General features: G+C 48.2%; 1 protein-coding gene across 1 annotated transcript in view; it reads right to left on the reverse strand.

Annotated features, from left to right (window-relative positions):
* Positions 1–13,024: 13,024 nt before the first annotated feature.
* Positions 13,025–23,925, reverse strand: part of MSMP (microseminoprotein, prostate associated) — an 84,402-nt gene continuing 73,501 nt past the window's right edge. The window contains exon 3 of the mRNA XM_078677170.1: positions 13,025–14,398. Within this exon, the coding sequence (XP_078533296.1) occupies positions 14,209–14,398 (190 nt within the window). The 3' untranslated portion in view covers positions 13,025–14,208. The remainder of the gene's footprint in view (positions 14,399–23,925) is intronic.

Below are 23,925 nucleotides of genomic sequence, written 5' to 3' on the forward strand. Positions count from 1 at the left end.
CAAAAGAACCTCCAACAGCCACACCAGCAAGAAAGCCAGCTGGTTCACTGAAGACCTTAAGGCCTCCAAGCAGACATGCCGAAAACTGAAGAAGAAATGGATGCGTGAACAAACACCAGACAGCTATGCAGCCCACAAGAACGCCACCCGCAGACACCATCACCTCATCAGATCTGCAAAAAGGGCCTTCTTCAAAGACCACCTTGTGGTTCTGAAATTCTGGACCCTGCTGTTATCCCGGTATCGAGGTCCAATACCCGTGCCACAAAATATCAACGTACCATGACGAATTTGGTGTCGACAGACCGATAATGATTAGGACATCATCCCTATGCATTTGCGTCATGATTGGGGGATGCCAACACCCTTAAATCATAGTTTCCGTTCCGAACCCTTAGACTCCATTTTGTGAACAGCATCCATCTTGTGTCTTGCCCTCATATAGGTCAATTGAGTAAGGTCGAGCTTGATCTAAAAGGACACGTCCACCTTCCCTGACTTTCCCCTGATCTGTCCCAACTGACTCCATTGCCTCCAGCCGAACCTGTTTGGGCAGCTCTTCGCCCAGTGGCCGAATAAGATAGCATCAATGCATAACATGCCACAAACCATTCACTACATACCGACCATGTTTTCTACACACACACACCTGTCCATGTTCCTTGTTTATGGCCAGTTTATGACTAGGAGGTGCCCTGCTTTATTGGGGTTTCATCAATATCTGATGGGAGTTCCGGGCCTGGCCGGGTAATCTATCACGAACTGGACGTCTAAAATATGGGTTGGCCTACATGACTTCGCTCTTTGTATTATTGTAGAAATATGTGTATAGCCATATCATAAACTCAAGAATTCTTGCCTACAGCTATTATTTCTGTAAATAAGGAGAAGCCTGGTTCTGTAAAAACGAACAGTCTCCTGAGGATATACGACCCGTGTTGTCGTATTTCTAGGACACGTGTTACTTGGGTGCACCCAATAAAACTCGATCTCTGACTTCAACTGGAAGACTCTGTGTTTCTGTGGTCCGGAACAGGGAGAACTCAGAGGTCTTCGGGTGTTATCCCCTGGCACCACCAGGTTCCTAAAAACCCGGCACCTCAGTTGGCGCCCAACTCGGGGCGGTATCAAGCGGCGACGGTCCAAGCCAGATGTTCGTGAGGAGCTTCGTGTGAAAATTCCAGAGGATGGCCAGCCACTTCAGCGACCCCTGTATGTCGACGTGGTTCCGAAGGTCTTTGCTGCGAGGTTCCCCGCATCCCGACGGCTGCGAAGGACTGCTGCCCTGACTATCGCCCTGTTTTGGACCCAGTGATCCTTGGTAGAGCGAAACGATAGACGAGTCTTCTAGTGACGTCATCGATCTTCAAATACTTCAGTTAAGTATAAGTGGAGCGTCTCCCAGACCTTAGTTTGATCCTTAGTTTTTGGTATCCTTGAGATATGCTTTTGATTTGGTACTTGCAAGCCCCAAAGCCGAAGGACTCGTGTATTCACGAGAAATATTGTAATCGATAAACCCTTTGAAGTTTGAAGCTAGACTAGTGAGCAAAGATGCCTGGTTTTAGCAGACTTGGAAACTTGTTTTGTCTTGGTTGTAGTAAGGACTCCCGATTAGGGGATTCCTGTCCGGTTCCTCCGATTGGAACTCTAACATATGAGTTATACGTAAAACATGGCGTAGGTCCTATCACATATAATGAAGTGTGGATAAAATACACCCGCAAGGATGGTGTTCTAAAATGGCCCCAATATGGTAGTTTTGACTCAGAAATATTAGATAACATCGAGGTCAAATTGTTCAAGAAAAAAGCCCGGCCGGCGATGTTTGACTCTTTTCGCTTATGGCGCAAAGAAGCCAAACAGAAAGAAATAAAATTAGCAAAAAGGAATAAAAGAGGGATGTCGATGGTGCAAGCTGCCGTTGCATACAGGGATAACGAGGAAGAGCAGGAAAGCGAACAAGTGCTTAGGAGCACGAAACTAGCAGTGGATAAATGCTACCCAATGTTACCAGATAAGGGACAAGGTTCAAAAGGAACATCTGAGAAAGATCCATTAATGTCCCACTTATTAAGCTCACCGCCACCGTATGCGTTAGACGCTACCGCACCCCCAAAGCATTTTATTATACCGCGCCCCGGCGCACGAAACACAGCTCTTGCACAAACGCCAGCTCCTCTTCAGCTGGTTTCTACTTCTCCGGCGCTCCTTCTCAAGGGCCGCCGCCTTTGCTACATACTCCATCTACTTCTACCACTTTGCCTACAGCTCCAACTGTTCCCTATGATACTACGTCTGCCACTGCTTCAACTTCCTCTGCTATTGCTTCGACTTCTTCTTTGCATCAGCATGTCTTTTCCGACGCATCTACCCCTCCGCAAGCTCCTCCTTCTATTAGACAGAGAGTGGCAAGTACTGTCACTGATCTGTTTTCACCTTTCTTTGGGTCGCCTAGAACGACCCCTAAAACAGAACGTAGACAGTTACGTAGTCAGCTGCCTGATTACGAGGAAAGAGAAGTGCTGAATGAGCTAGCACGCAAATGGATTACGGACACTGTTAGATATGATGTTCAGTCTGTTATGGAAGTTTTCCGTCAATGGGATGCACCCACTCAGAGATACGTATTCGAAGAGATGTGTGTATATCTGTGTGAAGATTTGGAGACAAATGATCCCAAACGCAAAATGAACGAATTATGGCGTATGCGTTTTAAGTTCCATGAGGGTATGATTATAGGTGCCGATGTTGAGAAAGCGATAGATTTATTGTTTTCTTATAGGAGTAAGGGAAACGTCTCTAGATCATTGTACGAAGACGACGTATCAGGTAGGAAAAAAGCGAGACAGTACCCCATGAGAGAGGTTCCTCCAGTTTGGAGGGAAGGTGATGCGAATGTAAATCCACCAATTATGCCACATTTTCAGCGTGTATGGGTACATGTCCCCTGGAAAAGATCCGAAGTTTTAGCACTCAAGCAGACACTACCTGATCCCCGTAAAAATCCGACTGGGTATTATAAGGAGTTATCGCAGACTGCCAGCTCATGTATAATGAATTTAGCGGACGTAGACATGTTGTTCGGGAATGTTGTTCCGCATCCTTTATGGAGTAAAATTCGTCATACAGATCATGATCAAGAACTAGGTGACTCATGGGCTAATATTACCGCTACACAAGTCGGTGGTTCTAAACCTGAGCCGTTAATAGCCGAACTTCCCGGTAGGATTATCGCGTACATGAAAAGATTAATGCCTGAATTACGCGTAAATTGGGACAAGCTGTCTGCGTGCAAGCAGAAGAAAGATGAGAATGTGTCTGACTTTTTCACGAGATTCGAGGAGACTTTCACCGATCATAGTGGTCAGGATATGGCTACCGAGGGTGGTCAAAGATTGTTTGTAGACAAATTTGTACATAATATGCTTCCTGAACTGTGTAATAAACTGAAAGATTCAGAAAGTGCTTGGGCTGTCTCCACGTCAGCGCAGATTTTAGCTACAGCCCAGTACTATGAAAATAGGCACAAAGACGAGCTAGATAAGGTAGACAAAAAGACGAAAGACTTAAAAACTAAAGTTCTTTTCCAGCAGGCCTATCCGCCTCGCACGGCTAGTCAACCCAATTATCAACAACCACAGCAGTATTCGAGAAACACGCAAGGAAACGAGTTTTCCCATCAGCGTCTTCCGTATGGCCCGAATCAGTGTGCATATTGCAAGGAAGAGGGTCACTTCAAAGGTAATTGTCCGGCTCTTGCGCAACGTTTAAACGGTGTTTCAGGTATAAGGGGTAGAGGTGTTCAACATGCTCCTAGGGGTAGGGGCCGTGGAAATTTCACCCAGAATACAACTTCTTTTCCGCCTCAGAATTCCATGAACAGCTTTGACCAACAGAATAATGCATCGTCTAGGTCAGCTCAGTACTATGCTGACGACTATTACACCGAACACGAGAATGAGGGTAATAATTGCTAGGACAGCCACGAACAAAGAGAGGGAGTTGTTTCAGTTCCAGTAGATCAGAATGGACCTTATATCGAGGTGATTACCTCAGGAGTGTCAGAGCCATTTCTGCTGGATACTGGTGCTACAAAAAGTTCTATTATGCACTCGAAACTTCCTGGCGCACCTTTGTCTGGCGAAATGAATGTTTCAGTAGGTTTCTCTGGCGCCCCTGTTAGAAACCCGATCTCTAGTCCCATGTCCATTTCTGTTGGCCCATGCGAGTTAGAAGCACCCCTCATTCTTACAACAGGTTGCGGTGAAAATTTGTTAGGTTTGGATTTACTAAAGAGGTTATATGCGACTTTGTACTGTTCTCCCTTGGGAGTACAACTTATGTTAGGTAAGAAAGTCATTTCTCCAATGTATTTGTCAAAGGAAAATGTTCCAACTGAATTGTCGTCTCTTCCGGATATACTATGGGCTAATGGTTCCAATGATGTAGGCCGTTTGGAGATAGCACCGTATGTCATAACATTGAAAGCCAACGTTAGGTTGCCACGTATTCCCCAATACAAAATATCTAGCGAATGCGAAAAGGTGTTGTTGACGATTATTTATGATCTGATCGAGAAAGATGTCATCGAAGAAACAACAGGCAACGTTTGTAACAGTCCTGTTTTGCCCATCTTAAAGCGTACCGATCCTTCACAGCCCCCTGTGTACAGGTTTGTGATTGACCTTAGAGAAGTGAATAAGGTGGTTATCCCACAGTTTCCAGTTGTCCCCGACATTACTGCCTTATTGACAATGGTTCCAGCTTCTGCCACTTGGTTTTCGGTGATTGACCTGAAGAACGCTTTCTTCAGCATCCCGATTGCTGAGGAGAGTAGAGATATTTTTGGCTTCAATTTAGGAGGACGAAGCTTCCGCTTCAAGCGCGCTCCTTAAGGCTACTGCGAAAGCCCATCAATATTCAGTCAGGCCCTGAAAACACAACTAGACATGATTGTTCTACCTGATGGTTCAACTCTGATTCAGTATGTCGACGATCTGCTGATCGCTGCAGACACTGAAGAAATTTGCAAGCGCGCTACATTGTCGTTATTGAGTCACTTATGTGACATGAAGCACAAAGTCTCTCTTTCAAACCTGCAATTTTGTCGACAAGAAGTGACCTACCTAGGTCACATCTTATCGAAGGAGGGAAGGAGACTGACACCAGAAAGAATACAGGCAATTGCAGAACTGAGTGCCCCGAGGACACAGAGAGAGGTTCGGGCCTTCTTGGGCATTACATCGTACTGTAGACAATGGATACCGAATTTCTCACTACTGGCTAAACCCTTGCTGGCACTACTCTGTAAAGACACGCCCAATCCCATGCCCTGGTCTGAAGATTGTCAGACAAGTTTCCACGAGTTGCGTGATGCATTGTGTTCGGCTCCTGTGTTGGGAAACCCCAACTACAGTAAGCCTTTTACATTATATGTCCATGAGAAGGAAGGTTGTGCATTATCAGTCCTAACACAATACTTTGGGGACAAACAGCGCCCATGCGCGTATTTTTCAGCGACTCTAGATCCTGTGGCTCGGGCACTACCAAGTTGTCTGAGGGCCACCGCCGCAGCGGCTGTCTGCATTCGGCAGTCCGCTGGGTTAGTCATGAATAACACTCTGATCGTTATGGTCCCGCATGCAGTAGACATTTTGCTAAACAGGACGAAGACACAACATCTTACTAGCGCTCGACTGTCCAGTTACGAACTAACACTGTTAGCGAGTCACATTCACATAAAGAGGTGTGATACACTCAACCCCGCTACGCTACTACCCATCCCGGCAGAGACAGACGAGGTTGAAAAACATGACTGCTGCTTTAGGACAGAAGAAGAAACCAAAGGGAGAGTAGACTTACAGGACACTCCCCTTCCTGAATGCAATAATACTTTATGGGTTGATGGTTCATGTTTCAAGTTGCCGAATGGTGATACGACTGCAGCATATGCCGTAACGACATTACACACCATTATAGAGACCACGCGCATTTCCCACAATTCCGCGCAAGCCGCAGAGCTAATCGCACTTACAAGAGCATGTGTGTTGGCGAAAGGAAAGCGAGTGAATGTGTACACTGACAGCCAATACGCCTTTGGCGTGGCTCACAGTTTTGGGAGATTGTGGCGTGAACGTGGGTTCCTGACGTCGCATGGTGCAAAGATACAACATGGTCAGCTAGTTAATGAGCTCCTCGAGTCACTGACCTTGCCACTACAAGTTGCAATTGTGAAATGCAGTGCACACCGAAAGATTCAAGATGATGTCGGCCGTGGGAATGCATTTGCAGACGAGGTTGCGAAAGAGACTGCAAGGAACACAATGAGTCGGATGTACGTTGTAGGTCCCGCTAGATGGATTACCGATGTGGGTATGTGTGAGGACACCATTGAAAGCGTGAAAACTATGCAATCTGAGGCCACTGAGAAAGAGGTGAATGAATGGAGAGAAAGCAAGGGTAGATTAGATGCGAATGGTTGTTGGGTCGAATTGTCAGAACACCAGCGATGGCTATTACCTAACGCATATGTACTTGCAGTGGTAACAATGGCCCATGGAATTGCGCACATCAGTACGAAAGGAATCTGTAAACTATTGGCCCCAGTATGGCAGAATAGTAATATCCCAAAATGTGCAGAGAATGTGGTCAGAAACTGTATGGTGTGTTTGAAGCACAATCCCGGTAGGGGAACCCCAACTCCAGCTGGTCATTTTGCGCCTCCAACGTACCCGTTCGAGGTTTTGCAGCTCGATTTCATCCACATGGAGAGGTGCAACAATCTGAAATATGTGCTCGTTGTTGTTTGCGCCTTCTCCAGGTGGGTGGAAGAGTATCCCCTTAAGGACAACACCGCCTTGTCAACTGCCAAAGCCCTTGTCAAGGAATTCTTCCCTAGGTTCGGTATGCCTAGAATCGTCTGGAGTGATAATGGAAGTGAATTCGTGGGACGAGTGATGAGGAGAGTGTGTGAGTGTCTAGGCATACACCAGAAATTCCACGCTGCAAATCACCCCCAATCAGCTGGATTAGTGGAATGCTACAATGGCACGTTAAAACTCAAACTAGCCAAGATCCAAGCCAGTACAGGTCTTAAATGGCCTGACGCCTTGCCTCTAGCACTCCTGTCTACCAGAACGACTGTCCATTCCAGATTAGGACTTAGCCCCCATGAAATAGTGTTTGGCCGCCCAGCCAATGTCTGGGGCGTGCCAAGGCCAAAGAAACTCAGCGAAATAGAGCACCCTGTACTGATTGACTATTTGTGCGAATTAACAACTAAATTGCGTGTTTTACACCAACAGGTTCACAGTTCCTCTCCACCAGCCTCTGATGATCCAGGTCACTCCATCGAACCCGGCACCTGGGTGCTGGTGCGGAATTTTCAGCGCACGAACAACGGACAGCCCAGGTGGACCGGACCATACCTTGTCCTTCTTTCCACGAGATCAGTCGTTCGGGTGGAAGGAAAGAAGAACTAGATCCACGGGACCCATTGTAAACGGGTCCCTCTGCCCCTTCCATATGACCGGTGGGTCAAGGAAGGAATTGCCGACTCCGAGACAGAGTCCATACCTCGCTTCGTCCCTTTCAGCGATGCATGTCTGAAAGGAACTGGTACCGCAAAGGAGAGTGATCGTATTTTACAAGGACTTGTGCCACCGTCAATGCAGTTGGACACTACAGAACCTGAGACATTGTTTGAAGACCACACCGTACCTGGGAAACAACGATATAATCTAAGGTCGAGACAAAGAGACTAATAAAAAAAAAAGGCAAATTAATGCGATTTTCCTTTCCCCCAAGAACTATTTTTGATTTTTCAGCTCTCTCGCCCAGGGAACTTGCTCATTTTTTGATTTTCGAACCGCCATCCGGTTCTGCTGCTAGGGTCGCGGTTGAAGTCTGGGGAGTGCAGCTGGGGACGTTTAGGTCAACGGTTCTGGTTGGTCCAAGGGAGTTACCCCGGACTGGACAGAGCGCACTCCCTGGCAGAATCAATCTCCCACCGCGGGCAGCAACTAGAGGATGGAGTTTCCGAGGGTAGAGAGACCTGCTAGATTCACGAACTTTAAAAGGCAATTATGCACAGTACTGGCCAGAAAAAGGTTTCTGATAATATGTATTTTAATGTTGTGTAGCATAACGCTGTTCTTGATTGGCTATACTCTATTCATATTTCAAGTTACCTTTGCAAATGACACTCGGCCCACACCTCCTCCTACTATCTCTCCACACTCCTTTCACCCTCTACCTGAACACGAGTCTGCCAGAAGACTCGAATTTATAAATAACTCATTCATCCAACTCCTACACCAACACCAGTCCATAATGAACACATCGAACTGTTGGATATGCGGACTCATGCCGCACACAACTGATAAGGGTATCCCATACTTCATCCTGCCATTCAGTTATTATGGTTCTCTGTGGGCTTTTCAGAGCATGTTCCTGTTCGCCCTAGAACCATACCCGCCCCGTTCCACTGAGAGCGATTCCAGCAACAAGGCACTCGTGGCAGGGATAAGAAATATGAGTAGGGATATTGACACATATCAAGCGATTCCTAAAGATGAACTCACTCCATACAGTCGTTGGAACGTAACTAAATATGGGGTTTCCTTGAGTAAGTGCCAGACAGCAAAGAACTCCCGCCCAGTTTGGATAGTGCCCCACCGAGGTCACTTATGTCTGCAAGGTATCGGCAGGGATCCCAAAGCACAAATAGGGAAGAGCGTATGCACTGAAACGTATGTATTCGCTTCCCGAACTTCCCCTCTATTCTTGGCAGCTAAAGGCACCTATTTCGTCTGCCATGACAAAGCCTATACATGGTTGCCCCCTAACTTCTCGGGCACGTGTTTCATCTCATTTCTGCTGCCACCCACCTACACGGCCAGGGCAGATTACCATCGGACAAGAACAGCTAGGGGTGTCGTGAGTCAAGACGACACTGCGGGTCAGGAATTTGCAGACTTCGCAAAGGGTTTTCTGCCATTTTGGGGGCCTATGGTGAACAGCAGGAACATTCGCCAGTTATCGAGGATAGTTGAATCCGCCGTGACCGAAACGGCCGGAGCCCTTGGCAACTTAACAGCTGAGCTTCAGTCGGATCGACTTATGACCCTTCAGAACCGGGTTGCCCTAGATATCATACTTGCAGACCGTGGTGGTGTATGTAGAGTGATCCAATCCAGTTGCTGCATTTTCATCCCTGATAATGCACCGACAGTGTACCAGGCCATCTCCAAACTACACGAAATATCTGGTTCCCTTCACGTGGAAAAAGGGGATTGGTCCCTGCTAGGGTGGTTCTGGGAACTGATCACTGCCTGGGGATGGAAAACACTGATCTTCATTGGGATGATTTTAGCGCTTCTGTTTATGTTCTGCCTGTGTATACAGTGCGCTCCTGCACTATGTGGCCTCTGTGCTACTCCGTGTGTAAGGAAGCCTGTGTCAAGGGACGAACTGAGCAACAGAATGATGCTACAGCAGCATCTCCACGAATTCATTTATACAGATTTGGACTCAGATTAACATGAGTTATTGCCTAATATGAGGGCAAAAGGAGGGTCTGTGGTTCTGAAATTCTGGACCCTGCTGTTATCCCGGTATCGAGGTCCAATACCCGTGCCACAAAATATCAACGTACCATGACGAATTTGGTGTCGACAGACCGATAATGATTAGGACATCATCCCTATGCATTTGCGTCATGATTGGGGGATGCCAACACCCTTAAATCATAGTTTCCGTTCCGAACCCTTAGACTCCATTTTGTGAACAGCATCCATCTTGTGTCTTGCCCTCATATAAGTCAATTGAGTAAGGTCGAGCTTGATCTAAAAGGACACGTCCACCTTCCCTGACTTCCCCCTGACCTGTCCCAACTGACTCCATTGCCTCCAGCCGAACCTGTTTGGGCAGCTCCTCGCCCAGTGGCCGAATAAGATAGCATCAATGCATAACATGCCACAAACCATTCACTACATACCGACCATGTTTTCTACACACACACACCTGTCCATGTTCCTTGTTTATGGCCAGTTTATGACTAGGAGGTGCCCTGCTTTATTGGGGTTTCATCGATATCTGATGGGAGTTCCGGGCCTGGCCGGGTAATCTATCACGAACTGGACGTCTAAAATATGGGTTGGCCTACATGACTTCGCTCTTTGTATTATTGTAGAAATATGTGTATCGCCATATCATAAACTCAGGAATTCTTGCCTACAGCTATTATTTCTGTATATAAGGAGAAGGCTGGTTCTGTAAAAACGAACAGTCTCCTGAGGATATACGACCCGTGTTGTCGTATTTCTAGGACACGTGTTACTTGGGTGCACCCAATAAAACTCGATCTCTGACTTCAACTGGAAGACTCTGTGTTTCTGTGGTCCGGAACAGGGAGAACTCAGAGGTCTTCCGGTGTTATCCCCTGGCACCACGGGGTTCCTAAAAACCCGGCACCTCAACCTAGACAACAACGCACACAACAGCAAAGAGCTCTTCACCATCGTGAAGGAACTCTCCAATCCCAGCTCCAACACCAACGACGTCCCAACTTCACAAGACCTGTGCGGCTCACTGGCCACCTTCTTCCACCGCAAGATCACAAACATTCACGACAGCTTCAATGCCTGGACCGCCCCGACAACCACCGAGACCTCCGCCCCCACGACCACCATCCGCACCAGCCGCCTGCTCACCTGGACCAACATCACCGACGACGACACCACCAAGATCATGAACTCCATCCACTCCGTATCTCCGTCAGACCGATGCCCACACCACATCTGCAACAAAACCAGCACAGCCATCGCACCATACCTCCGGAAAATCAACAACATCTCCTTTGAAACAGCAACCTTCCCAGAGAGCTGGAAACATGCAGAGATCACCACATTACTCAAAAAACCCAAGGTGGACCCCAAGGACCTCAAGAACTTACAGCCCATCTCCCTGCTCCCGTCGAAGGTCATCGAGAAGACCGTGAACAAACAACTGACCCACTACCTCAAGGAGAACAAAATCCTGGACCCTTCCCAATCCGGGTTCTGCAGCAACCACAGCACCGAAACTACCCTCATCGCCGTCACCGATGACATCAGGACCCTGCTAGACAATGGAGAAAAAGCAGCCCTCATCCTTCTGGACCTGTCAGTCGCCTTCGACACAGTCAGCCACCGCACACTACGAACATGCCTCCACGACACCGGGATCCAAGAGAAGGCCCTGGACTAGACCACCTCTTTCCTCTCCGGCAAAACACAGAACATCCGCCTCCGCCCTTCTGCCCTGAAGCCACTGAGATCATCTGCGACGTACCCCATGGCTCTTCCCTTAGCCCAACGCTGTTTAACATCTACATGGCACCACTCGCCCACGTCACCCGACTACATGACCTCAACGTCATCTCCTACGCCGACAACACCCAGCTGATCCTCTCCTCCACCAAAGACCCCCACACCGCCAAAACCAACCTCCACGAAGGAATGAAGGCCGTCATCGAATGGATGAGGAGCAGCAGACTGAAGATGAACTTGGACAAGACGGTGGTCCTCATCCTCGGATCCACCCCTTGGGCCTGGGATGACTCCTGGTGGCCGACCGCACTGGGAACCACTCCAACACCCACCGGCCATGCACGCAACATAGGGGTCATCCTCGACTCTACCCTCTCCATGACTAAACAGGTCAACGCCTTCTCCTCCTCCTGCTTCAACACCCTCTGCATGCTTTGCAGGATCTACAAGTGGATCCCCACCGAAACGAGAAGAACGGTCACCCAGGCCCTTGTCAGCAGCAGATTGGACTACGGAAACGTCCTCTACGCAGGCGCCTCGGCCAACGCATCCAGAACACCTCTGCACGCCTGATCCTTAACATCCCTCGCCACAGCCACGTCACACCCCACCTGGGAGACCGGCACTGGCTCCCCGTCAACAAGAGGATAACCTTCAAGCTCCTCACCCACGCACACAAGGCACTCAGTAACACCGGACCAGCATACCTCAACAGACAACTCAGCTTCTACACCCCCACCACCAGCTCCGCTCCGCCGACTTTACCCTCATCACAGTCCACCACATCCGAAGAGCGACAGATCATTCTCCCACATCGCCGCCAAGACCTGGAACACCCTCCCCACCTACCTACGGCAGACCCAAGACCTGCTGACCTTCAGAAGACTCCTCAAGACCTGGCTCTTCGAGCAGTAGCAGCACCCCCCCCACCCCAGCGCCATGAGACCCACGGGTAGATAATGCGCTTTACAAATGGTATGATTGATTGATTGATTAACTGCCCAAAACCTGCAGGTACTCTGCCACCCTTTTACCATCTGGTAAGTGCTCCGCTGGGAGCAGACACAGGTGCCACTTGTAGACATGGCGCAGCTGGCGGTGGCCTCCATGTCCCACCTCCATTATTCCTCACTTGCTTGAAGATGTGGAAGCGAGGCCCAGAGTTCTGCTGCTCACTTTGCCCTAGAGTCTGCCTCTCGTCTCCTGACCCAGAAGGACTGGTGCAAGCTATGGTCCCACCAAGGCATCCGCATCCATGGCACCCTTGAACGGCTGATGATTACTTTGTCTTCAGAGTCGCTCCCTGAAGATTACTCTGGTTCTGACCCTGAGGCCATAGATGAGGGGGTCCTGGCTTTACATTGCACTCCCTGACAACGCATCTTCAGAAACCACAATCCACCCCACCCCGGGGGAGGGTGCGGTTAACTTTCAAACTACTTTGAGAAGTACCATTATTATTATTATTATTATTATGCGTTCTTATATAGGAAGTCAGTGGTAAAAGGCCTTTCAAGCTCTGAAAGGTTGAGTTGGAAACACTGTAGTTATGAGGCTCAAGCTGGGGAGGGTTACTCGAAGAAGGATTAGTGGCAGAAAGGAGAGCTCTTTCTAGGTTTATCCTGACCATGGAAAGACAGCAAGCACATTTCTAGGAGTCTTACAGAGATCAGAAGAACTCAAAACAACAACCCACAAAAGCAGCAGAAGGACGAAGATAGACTTCCTTATGATAAACTTTGATTACATAGTCAATATTTTACATAATCAGGTCTTTGATGTAGATATTAATCAAATTATGAGTTGAAATCACTTGAAGATGGGGCCGAGGGGTGCAGTGGGGAACTCAGTAGTTGCAACAATTCACAGGAGTTAGAGAAACTCAGTCAATCAGTGCCTTCTTGGCCTTGGTTGGAAATTCGCCTTGGTTAAATTGGTGGCCACTGAAGTGATGTCATTTTGAAAAATTTCTTTTCTTCGACTTGTAAGCCCCACCAGGCCTGACATACTTTAATCCCAAACTCTTCTATATTTCTTTCATCTGTTTGTACATATTTGCACAATGCTGAATTGTGTGGTTAACCAGGGGGTTTGTACAATGCTCAGCTCATATGTTGTATATGTTGGTGAGTTAGCAGGGGAGGGTGAAGTTGGGGTGACTGGAGTGGGCACCTACATTTTGCTTCCTGGAGTGGCCACAGAGCTATGTGACAGGTCGTGGAGGAATATGAAGTTTCTCAATGCTAATAACACTGCTTCAATTTATTTCAAAGTTTGTTAAAAATGTCCTTGCTTACGTCAATTAGTATTCACAATTGTAAACGTTTCTTTGTTTTATTGCAAAATGTCTACAAGGCGCACTAACAGACAATATATAATGAACAATTACTGTACAATAGGTGATCTCTGTCAAGGGGTGGGTGGCTGCTCTGTTTGTTGTAGGGTCTGCAGCTGGCCGGATGATACAACAGGCGCTTCAAGTCCTGCTCCAGCTCACTGGACATGCTCTATTGACGATACAATGACAAACAGGCAAATTCCATTGACGTTTGCTGGACAGATGGACATGTGTCTACCCTATGGCATTCCTTTGATGGTTACTCCTGCCTCAATCGGTGCACCCATGTTTGTGTATTCCCCCCCCCGCTCACTCGCACCGAATATCATGTTGATGTCTTAGTTCCAGATATTCTTCCCCAGTCCCTCTTCTTGTTGTAAATATTATTAACTTAATATGTATTGCTCTGTCCTTAACTTGATAGTGGTTTCACTGGTTGCCTGGCCCCAGGCAGGCCTCCGGCCAGCGCTGCACTCTGAGTGGTATGATGGGAGCGCAGGCAGGAAAGGTTTCCTGGACACTGGTCCTTCTCATGTGGGCGGGTGGATCTTCATGACACTAGCTCATCAAACGGGTCTCAAAGACATCATCGAGTGTGGGATCTGGGCTGTCAGCGGATCCCCATTCGTAGTCCATGCTGTGAACACAGGGCAGGCTGGGGTTAGCTTTCTGTACAACTGAGATCTGGCACGTCCGGGCATCGAAATGGGCCTCACACCAGTCGGGGAAGTCGATCGGATGCTGGGTACTGAAAAGGAAGAAATGATAAAAACGTCAAGCACTTTCTGCTCAGAGTGATAAGAATACACAGACAGAAAAGGGGGGTCATAGCAAAGGGAGTCAGCGCAGTACAACAAGAACAATCAGAAAGATGTTGTGTGTGTAAAAAATGTATCCAGCCCAGCTCATTGAATTCTCATTGACCACACAGGACATGAGTGGGACTGCAGGACTCTGGCCTGCTACAAATGTCTCCACACCACAAGCCTTATCTTTTTCAGAATACCCCTCATGGTTTACTCCCATCCTCGGTTCATTCTTATCCCGTGCATAGATGTTGTCACAGAGCCCTGCAATCCCCGTACTGCATCCTTACCTCTACCTTAGGTAATTGTATTAATACATTGTTATATGCATAGATCCTCAATAGATCCTCACCTCATCCTTGCCACAACCCCGCCTCCTGTGCACTCATAAATTCTGGCATCCTTAGTTGCTTCCACTTTCAATTCTGTCACTTCATTGCCCACGGCCTGCTTAACATTTGTTAATCCTGTCACCTTCTCCTTAGTTATTTTAACAATCAATCAGTCATTTGTGAAGCGCACTACATACCCGCGAGGGTCTCAAGGCACTGGGGGAGGAGGTGGGGGCCGCGACTGATCGAACAGCCAGGTCTTTAGTATCCTCCTGAAGGTCAGCAGGTCTTGGGTCTGTCGTAGGCTCAGTGGGAGGGTGTTCCATGTCTTGGCGGCGAGGTGGGAGAAGGATCTCCCGCCGGTGGTTGTTCTTTGGAAGCGCGGGACGCTGGCGAGTGAGAGGTCGGCGGAGCGTAGCTGGCGGTTGGGGGTGTAGAAGGAGAGCCGTCTGTTGAGGTAGGCCTGGCCGGTCTTGTGGAGTGCCTTATGTGCGTGGATGAGGAGCTTGAAGGATATCCTCTTGTTGACGGGGAGCCAGCGTAGGTTTCTCAGGTGGGGGGTGATGTGGCCGTGTCGAGGTACATCGAGGATCAGTCGTGCCGAGGCATTTGGGATGCGTTGTAGTCGATTGATGAGCTTGGTCGGGGCTCCCGCGTAGAGGGCGTTTCCATAGTAGAGTCTGCTGCTGTCGAGGGCCTGGGTGACTGTCTTTCTTGTATCTGTCGGGATCCATCTGTAGATCTTGCGGAGCATGCGGAGGGTGTTGAAGCAGGAGGAGGAGACGGTGTTGACTTGCTTGGTCATTGAGAGCATTGAGTTGAGGATGATTCCCAGGTTGCGTGCGTGGTCGGTGGGGGTCGGGGCTGCCCCCAGTGCCGTTGGCCACCAGGAGTCGTCCCAGGCTGACGGGTTGGAGCCGAGGATGAGGACCTACGTCTTGTCCGAGTTCAGATACAGACGGCTGATCTTCATCAGTCGGCAATGGCCTTCATCCCTTCATGAAGGTTGGTTTTGGCGGTGATGGGGTCCTTGGTGGGGGAGAGGATCAGTTGAGTGTCGTCGGCGTAGGAGATTATGTTGAGGTCGTGCTGTCGGGCGACGTGTGCGAGCGGGGCCATGTAAATGTTGAACAGTGTCGGGCTGAGGGGGGACTCTTGAGGTACGCCGCAGATGATCTCGGAGGCTTCGGAACGGAACGGGAGGAGGCGGACGCTCTGGGTTCTGCCGGAGAGGAAGAAAGTGGTCCATTCCAGAGCCTTGTCTCGGATCCCTGCGGCGAGGAGGCGTGCGCGTAGTGTGCGGTGGCAGACGGTGACAAAGGCGGCGGAGAGGTCTAGGAGGATGAGTGCTGCAGACTCCCTGTTGTCTAGCAGGGTCCTGAGGTCGTCGGTGGCGGCGATGAGGGTGGTCTCGGTGGTGTCATTGTTATGTCATTGTTCCGAATTCTATATCATCCATTTCAATGATAATTTCACACCAGTTTTTGATTACCTCTTCATAATATTGTGTTTTGCAATTTCATACTGTGAGAAGGTGGCCTGGTACATGCTGTCCACTAATTAAAGTGGGCAAGTTGTACCAGTCCACACGACCCTTATGATGTATGAGTTCAAAGATAACTTTTAGAAAGCTATCCTAGTGGTAGCTGTGGAGAGCAGCCTTCTGGCTAAATCTTGAAGGAATGTCAAGCAGCTTGTTTTACCAGAATATCACCTCTTAAATGACTAAATGAATGGAGAACCACACATTGGTGATATAAAAATATGTATTTATTAATTGAACACTCTCTGCTAGTCTCTATACGAGACTAGGGCACAAAGCACACAATACTGAATCAATAGAACATTCGTAAAAAGCGAAATGCAGAGCGACCGAACCATATACTAAAAAAAATTGCATAACAACAACTTCACTAGACACAGTGCCTAGAGCACGTGGAATCACTGGGACCCCAAGGAACCACCCAGAGGAGTGGTTCCTTGGGGACCCCCTGCACCCGTCCACGGAGGACGGGTTCAGTGAGGAAACACAGACGCGTTTCTCCGTACAACTCTATGGGAAAGTTGCGGTTGGAAAATTACAAGTTAAGGTCACTTCTAAGAGAACTTCAAGCAAACCCTTTGGAACTTAGGAGGTTCTAAGGTCAACCCACCAGTGAGTATCAAAGTACCTGTGTTACCTATCCCAGAGGAGCCGGGTGCATAGGGGTCAAGTGGTGTCGGAAACCTTCGTCATTTTTAATGGAGAGCTGCAAAGAAGTTCTGCTGCCAGGAGGGCGGAGAATGCCAGGTGGAATCCAAGCCTGGATTCGAAGTGAGAGGAACCTGAAAGCAGAGGGGACAGAGTCTGGGTCACTTCAGGTGACCAGGGGCTCGGTAGTCGAATGCCCACCGATGTCAGGTGCTTCAGGTATGAACAAGGTTTGCGTGACTCTGCAGCTACTGGAACCAGGAGATGTCCAGGACAACCAGAGTCCAGAGGTGAGCTGTCCCACAAAGGATGTCGAGTGCTGAGGGGTCGATGTCCGGCTGGATCACCAACAAGCCTTGGCAAATGCAACCCACGCGGTCAGAGGAAACAGGTTACGGTGTGGACCAGCAAGGTCAGGGGACTCTCCAAGCAATGGAGAGTCAGGACACATCTGGAGCAACTAGGTAAGCCCAAGAATTAACAAGGTGAACCATGACAGGACCCACAGGCCAACGGACCAGGGATCTCAAGGAGACCTCAAGCAAGAGTGCAAGATACCAGCCCACAGAGCACTCGGTGAGTGGAGGCCGGGTATCTTCAGTGCAAATACTGCTCGGGGTCAGGGCTACACATAGGCCAAAGCACAAGCTCAGGAATTGTCACCAAGCATATGCAATTGCAAATGAACGCTGTGCACAGGGGTTTAGGTTGCACGGCCCTCACAAGGGATACTGGTCTCAGAATCACTGAGAGGTCAGACATACCTCAAGGACCTTCGGGAACCCAACTCTGTGTTGCTGAAATCTTCAGAGTCCTCAGGAGCTCGGGAAAAGCAAAGCGGTCAGATGCATTTAGGTGCCTGCTTTTGCAGGGGAGTAACTCCTTTACTCCAAGGGAGATTCTTCAGTCGTCCAGCAGCGTGCAGGCAGTCAAAGTACTTGATTTTGTCTTGGCAGAATCTTGTCCAGGTAAAATCTAAAGTCCTAAAGCCAGGTAACCCACTTTACACCCATGGGAAGGGGTTGGAAAGATTCTGTGGACCATCCTAAGGGAGGGGCAGGACAGAGGGGTGGCTACACCCATATCCTTTGTCCAGTTTTGCACCAGAGCAGGAGCAAATGGCTCCAGGAACTGGTTTGTACTGGACTATGCACAAGGACACCAATTGTGCCCCCAGTGCAGACTTTCTGGCACTCAGAGAGTGCACCCACCCAGCCCCAATAGACCTTCCTGTGACAGGATGCCTATTGTCATGCCTTCCTCTGCATGAGCTTGGCTGTGGCTGGCAGCATCCGTTTTGTGCTGCCCAGGTCCAGAAAACTGGTACCGGGTAGACCGGTGACTCACATATGTCCAGTTACTGGTGTGGAGGTATGATTCCAATGTGTTTAACACCAAACACGACATGTTTCTAAGCAGCCGTTTTAAAGTTAGCATTTACCGCCAGGTTATAATGCACTGAAACATACATGTCTGACTGCATCACAGACAACCCCGAAGAATGGTCTCTGAAGGTTGCAGAGGGGCTCTGCTCATGCAGGGGCACCCTCTCACGTAAAACCCAGCTCCCTGCCTTCAGGATTGTTAAGGCCTGCCATAGAGTCAACTGATAGGTATTTAAGTGTAGTGATTAAATAGATATAGTGAACCTATATCTTAAATAAGTGGTGCATGCACCAGCTTACACAGTCTGCAGTAGCAGGCTGTTCGTGTTAATTTGGATGGCCTCTCAGGGGTGGCATAATACATGCTTCTGCCCATGGGAGGCCTCTGGGGTGCCTATGCCCTGGGTACATGGTGTTCCATATTCCTGGGACTGATAAGGGTACCCCAGAATCCAATCTGGAGTGTACCTAAAGTACATGCATTGCAATTTTAAGGGAGAAAGCAGATAGACTGGGGTCCTGGATAGCAGGATCCCAGTCAGACTAGGCCAAAAACAGTGTGACATCAGCAAAAAGTGGGGGTAACCATAAGAAGCAGAGACTACTTTCCTACACATACATCATCTTCTTCTTTTCTAAGTTATGTACTATGCAGCGGAGCATTGCCTGTTCCTCACTTCTCCATTAACACATTTTCTGATGTAAGAAACCCAATATTTGACTATGGCGCCTCTTTAATGGTGTATCACCACTACCTATTCCTCCTCAGGTTGTTCCTTCTTCACAATGCTCTCTTGTCTCACCTTCACTTCACTAACCACTCTTAAACATCTCAGTTACTTTTGTTACCTTCTTCTTCTGTTACTTCCCAATTCATTTTTAGTTCTTTGATACATACTATGGAACACACTTCTCCTCTTCAAGTCTTTGCTGTTTTATTTTCCCACATACACGGTTGGACTACTTGCTTGCTTAGTTTTGGTACATTCGAGTTTGTATCAACTGAATTCTTAACATGTCCTCCTAAAAGCATGGATACTTCATCAGTGATGGCTCAAGAGTTCTACATACAGTAAATCAATACATTTGTAATTTTCCAAGCATTTGGTAGTATTTTCATGATAGCAGTAGGTTGTGCCTTACCTCACCCAATAGTTGTGTCAGTCTGCATACTTGTTTCACAATGTTCCGCTTCCTGGTTTGAATATTTGTCCCACATATGTTGGCTTGAAGGCTCTTTCGGTGGAGAGGCATTGGAAGGACGTGGTAGAAGGTGGAGTGATTGTTTTGAACCACACGGTCTTTTTGTGGATGACTTAGCGGATACATGCATGAAAGATGAGGCGTGGCTCTGTGATGAAGAAACCGCCCAGGTTGTTGAGTGTGGTAACTCCTGATGTGTCTCTTGTGTGTCTGTAACCAGAGGGTGCCTTGACGACCAAGAGTAAAGCAGGTCTTGTGAGGTGGGTCAGATATTGTCTCTAGTAACATGGCCGTACTTGCTGTTTAGAGGTGCTAGGAAGGTATGCAAGTAGGACCATGCATTTGGGAAGACAGCAATGTGATGGGAAGAGAGAGCGGAAGAGAAACGGCGCATCTTGCTGAAGGACGTAATGCAGTGGTCTTAACAAGCCTACTGAGGGGATAACCACAGAAGATGGCCTCGGCAGTGTTGGCACTGGTGGCCGCCCCATACCTGGTGGCTTGGGAGAGTAATCTAAGAAAGGGAGGTGACAAGACAAGTCCACGGGCTGAGACACGGCCTTGCGGGTATTCCATCTATGAAGATGGCCTTTTTGGTGTCCAGTATATCTCACCCTTAAGTCTGGACTATTCAGTTGATCAGATTGTGCATTTGCGCCTTTCTAACAGCGGCCCATCATGTGCGTCAGCTTGACTTGCATGTTGTTTTGTTTTAGTTGCTTAGTAATATAACCAAACATCTTTGCTGCTTCTGTTTGCCTACTACAATACTAAGGTATCCAATGTTATTACAATTCCCAGTTCTGTTGAATTTCCAAATGCTGTTCAATTTTCCAGTAGTGTTATATCCCCAAACACTAACAAATTTGCCTGTGCTGTTTAACTCACATACACTGTTAAATGTCCCAAAGTGCTGTTAAATTACCCAGTGTTAGTGAGTTCCCTAAAGGGCTGTTAAATTCTGCAGGGGTATTGACTTCCCCAAAGCACTAGTAGATTTTCAATTGTTAATGAGCTTCCCAAAATTCAGTTATATTACGCAGTAGGTGCTGAGTTTCCCAAAGAGCAGTTAAATTACACAGTGCTAGTGAGTCCCCCAAAGGGCAGTTAGATCTCCAGTTCCAGTGAGTTCCCCAAAGTGTTGTTACATTTTCCTGTGTTAGTGTGTTCCCCAGAATGTTGTTAAATTACCGAGGGGTATTGAGTTCCCAAAGCAGTGTTAGACTCTTCAGGGTTAGTGTGATCCCCAAAATGCAGGTAAACTGCAGTGTTAATGAGTTCCCCAAAATGCAGCTATATTACACGGTGGTGGTGAGGCCCCCAAAGCACAGTTAAATTACCCAGTGTTAGTGAGTCCTCCAAAATGTTATGTTATGTTAGGTTGTCTTTTAAAGCGCATGGCTACCCCAGCAATGGGGCGTCCCAGCGCTGTAGACCACTGGGGAACCCGTCCTGGCTTTCCCTGTGAGATGATCCCTGCTGGGTATCTCCAAGGTGAAACCAGGCATCCCCGGTGTATGTGGGGGGCCGTTGTGGAGATGAGGCAAGCTAATGCCCAGAGTTGCCGAGTGTGATCCCTGGTTAGAGTAAGCACCGAAGCGAGAATTATCGAGTCCGCCTACCCTGGTCCACGACCCTGCTGCGTTGGGAATTGAACCCTGGTCCCGGGCCGTCCTCTGTTTCCGGGTCTGCCGCCTCTAACCAGTGAGCCACACCACTCTGCTGTTAGATTCTCCAGTTCTAGTAAGTTCACCAAAGTAGTGTCAGATTCTCCAGTGATAGTGAGTTACCCAAAGTGCAGTTAAATTATCCAGTGTTAACGAGTTCCCCAAAGTGCTGTTAAATTTCACTGTGTTAGTGAGTTCCCGAGAGTGCTGTTAAATTACAGAGTGATAGGGAGTTTCCCAAAGTGCTGATAAATCATCCAGTGGTAGTGAGTTCCCCAAAGTTCTGTTAGATTCTCCAGTGCTAGTTAATTTCCCAAAGTGCGTTCATGTTCTCCAGTGTTAGTGAGTTCTCCAAAGTGCAATTGTATTACCCGTCTTTCATACACTCCGTGTTCTGTAGGATTTTTGGAGGTCTCCCACTTGTCCTGCTACTTGTGGCGGGAATCCTGATTTAGATGTTTCTGCTCCACAATGGACATCCCAGTTCAACCCGGAATGGAGACACCACTGCTTGTGCTGAGATACCGTGAGCACAAGACACACTGCTTCGGCACACCTCCGCTTCAAAAACTGAACGAGCACTGGTTCTTGCCCTTCATGCCTGTTTGGCTTCACTGCGTACAACCTGTATTCTGCTGCCTGCCTTGCAGCTATGAATACACATTGGTTGTATGCCTCGGATCACAATCGGTTGTGCCACTGGACATTGGGTTACTGATTGACCCCTTAAAGGGCCATGGGTATTGTTGTTCCCAGCGTATTCCGTTGCTGATGAATGCATTCTTCGAGCCAACCTGGGATGCTTTGGTTCCTAGTGAACTGGATACCCGCTCTTCGATACGCTTACAGGATGCAGTCCCTCCCTTAGCGGTTGCTGTAGGAACTGGATGGAATCACCTTTGCTCCATAAACCTGCTTTGAGGTGCGCCTCTGGGAACGTTGACTGTGAGTGCGGGCAACAGCGATGTTGTGTCTACCAACTGAAACACATAAACAATTGGCTTGTCCATGTGGTGGGAACAATTTGGCCTGTTTTTTAAACAAACATTTATCAAAACAATTGTTTTTGTGTGCCTTCTTTTTCTAGGCACCATGGCTTTCTGTGTGCTTGGGATTTCAAATACATACTGACTTTTTAAGGGCTTTTTGAACATTTTAAAGGGAAGCTTGCCTTTATAAGATTTTAAAAGTGGTTTTAGACCGTTTTAGTTTTATTATGGCCTGTTGGCTTTTAGATAGCTTTGAGTGGGTTACGTTGTCCTAATTTTGCATTATAACATTTCTGCTGTCACATTTTGCACATTTTTGCATGTACGATAATGTTGGATTCGTTTTTTTGAAACTACTCTGTTTACATATCTGGCTTCACATTACATTATCATGATGCTTCGAACACCATGTACAAGGCCTCTTGATGCACAATGTAAAAATGTCTTTCTATCTTTATCCACGGGGTGACAGGGCTATCTGCACATATCCAAAACATTTCTAATCTATACGAACATCACCAGGATGCTTTCTATTGAGCATCCCAAAAGATTAGCAGAAGAGACACTTCAGCTGACACCGAGACTTCACCACGCAGCAGTCTGACATCTCGTGAGGGGTGTCCAGTTTGTGACCAAGACGGGGTCCTACATTCTCACCCGCCAGGTAATGGCGTTGCATCGTCTCTTGGGAGGATTCTTCGGCTCACATCTACACACATTCTACGTACACTCAGAGAAGGGCTTGCATAGTGGGAGTACACGTGATTACTGCCTTGTTTACATGCCTGCATATATACACTGTCATGGCACCATGGTAGCACTGTATCTACTGTTTACTCTTTTGGTGCTTGTAATTACTTTCATCGGCTTCTGTCTACTGATTATCGCAGCCCATGTATTCTACACAGGAATAACATTGATTCAATAAATATATTGAAAATGTCCCACTGTGTATTTTCTGTATATTTCGCAGAGCACAAATAAGCACGAGTGACTGAGCGAAAGGTCCACGATCCCCGAGGGGTCAGGGTTGTCCTGTTCAGTGGTTGCCGGAATCTATTTGCTCCCTGGTAAGGTTAGGGGGGCTCATGGTGGCACTGTGAGCTAGCGGGTCTCTAGGCCAACATATCCTGCGGGGGTGCTTGGAATCAGTCTAGGCACCTCACCCAAAGTTTATGTTGTCCCAAAAATGTGCAGGTCCTACGATTTAGTGGGAACTATACGACACCTGTACCTGCCCCACAGACAGTCACCAGCTTGCACCCCCCTGAAGCTGCCTGTCCCTGTGCGCGCTGTATGTGTCCTCTGGGAAACACCGTCCCTCCCCTCACAGAGGGGTCCCAGCGTGTCCCCCACTGAAGCTGCCTGTCCCTGTGCATGTCCTCTGCGAGACACCGTCCCTGGCCCCCCACTGTCACCTGTGTGCACTGTTTGCTTCTTGTCCAATATGAATTCTCTCTGTTTAATACTCTGCTGGCCTTGGTCAGGCTGTGTTGTCTCGATGTGACCCTCAGATGCCTCTCATCCCTGCTCATTCACCTCTTTCTCGTTTTTTTTGCTGATTCGCATACTCCGGCAGCAAGTTCTTTATCCTAACCCCCTGTTTCTTTACCCTGAAACTTTGTTTCTCGCTCTAACGCCCGGTTTCTTCACCCTAAGGCCCTGTCGCTTCACCCTAAGGCCCTGTCGCTTCACCCTAAGG

Source organism: Lissotriton helveticus, chromosome 2_1 (genome assembly GCF_964261635.1).
Source record: "Lissotriton helveticus chromosome 2_1, aLisHel1.1, whole genome shotgun sequence".
Classification (NCBI taxonomy): domain Eukaryota; kingdom Metazoa; phylum Chordata; class Amphibia; order Caudata; family Salamandridae; genus Lissotriton; species Lissotriton helveticus.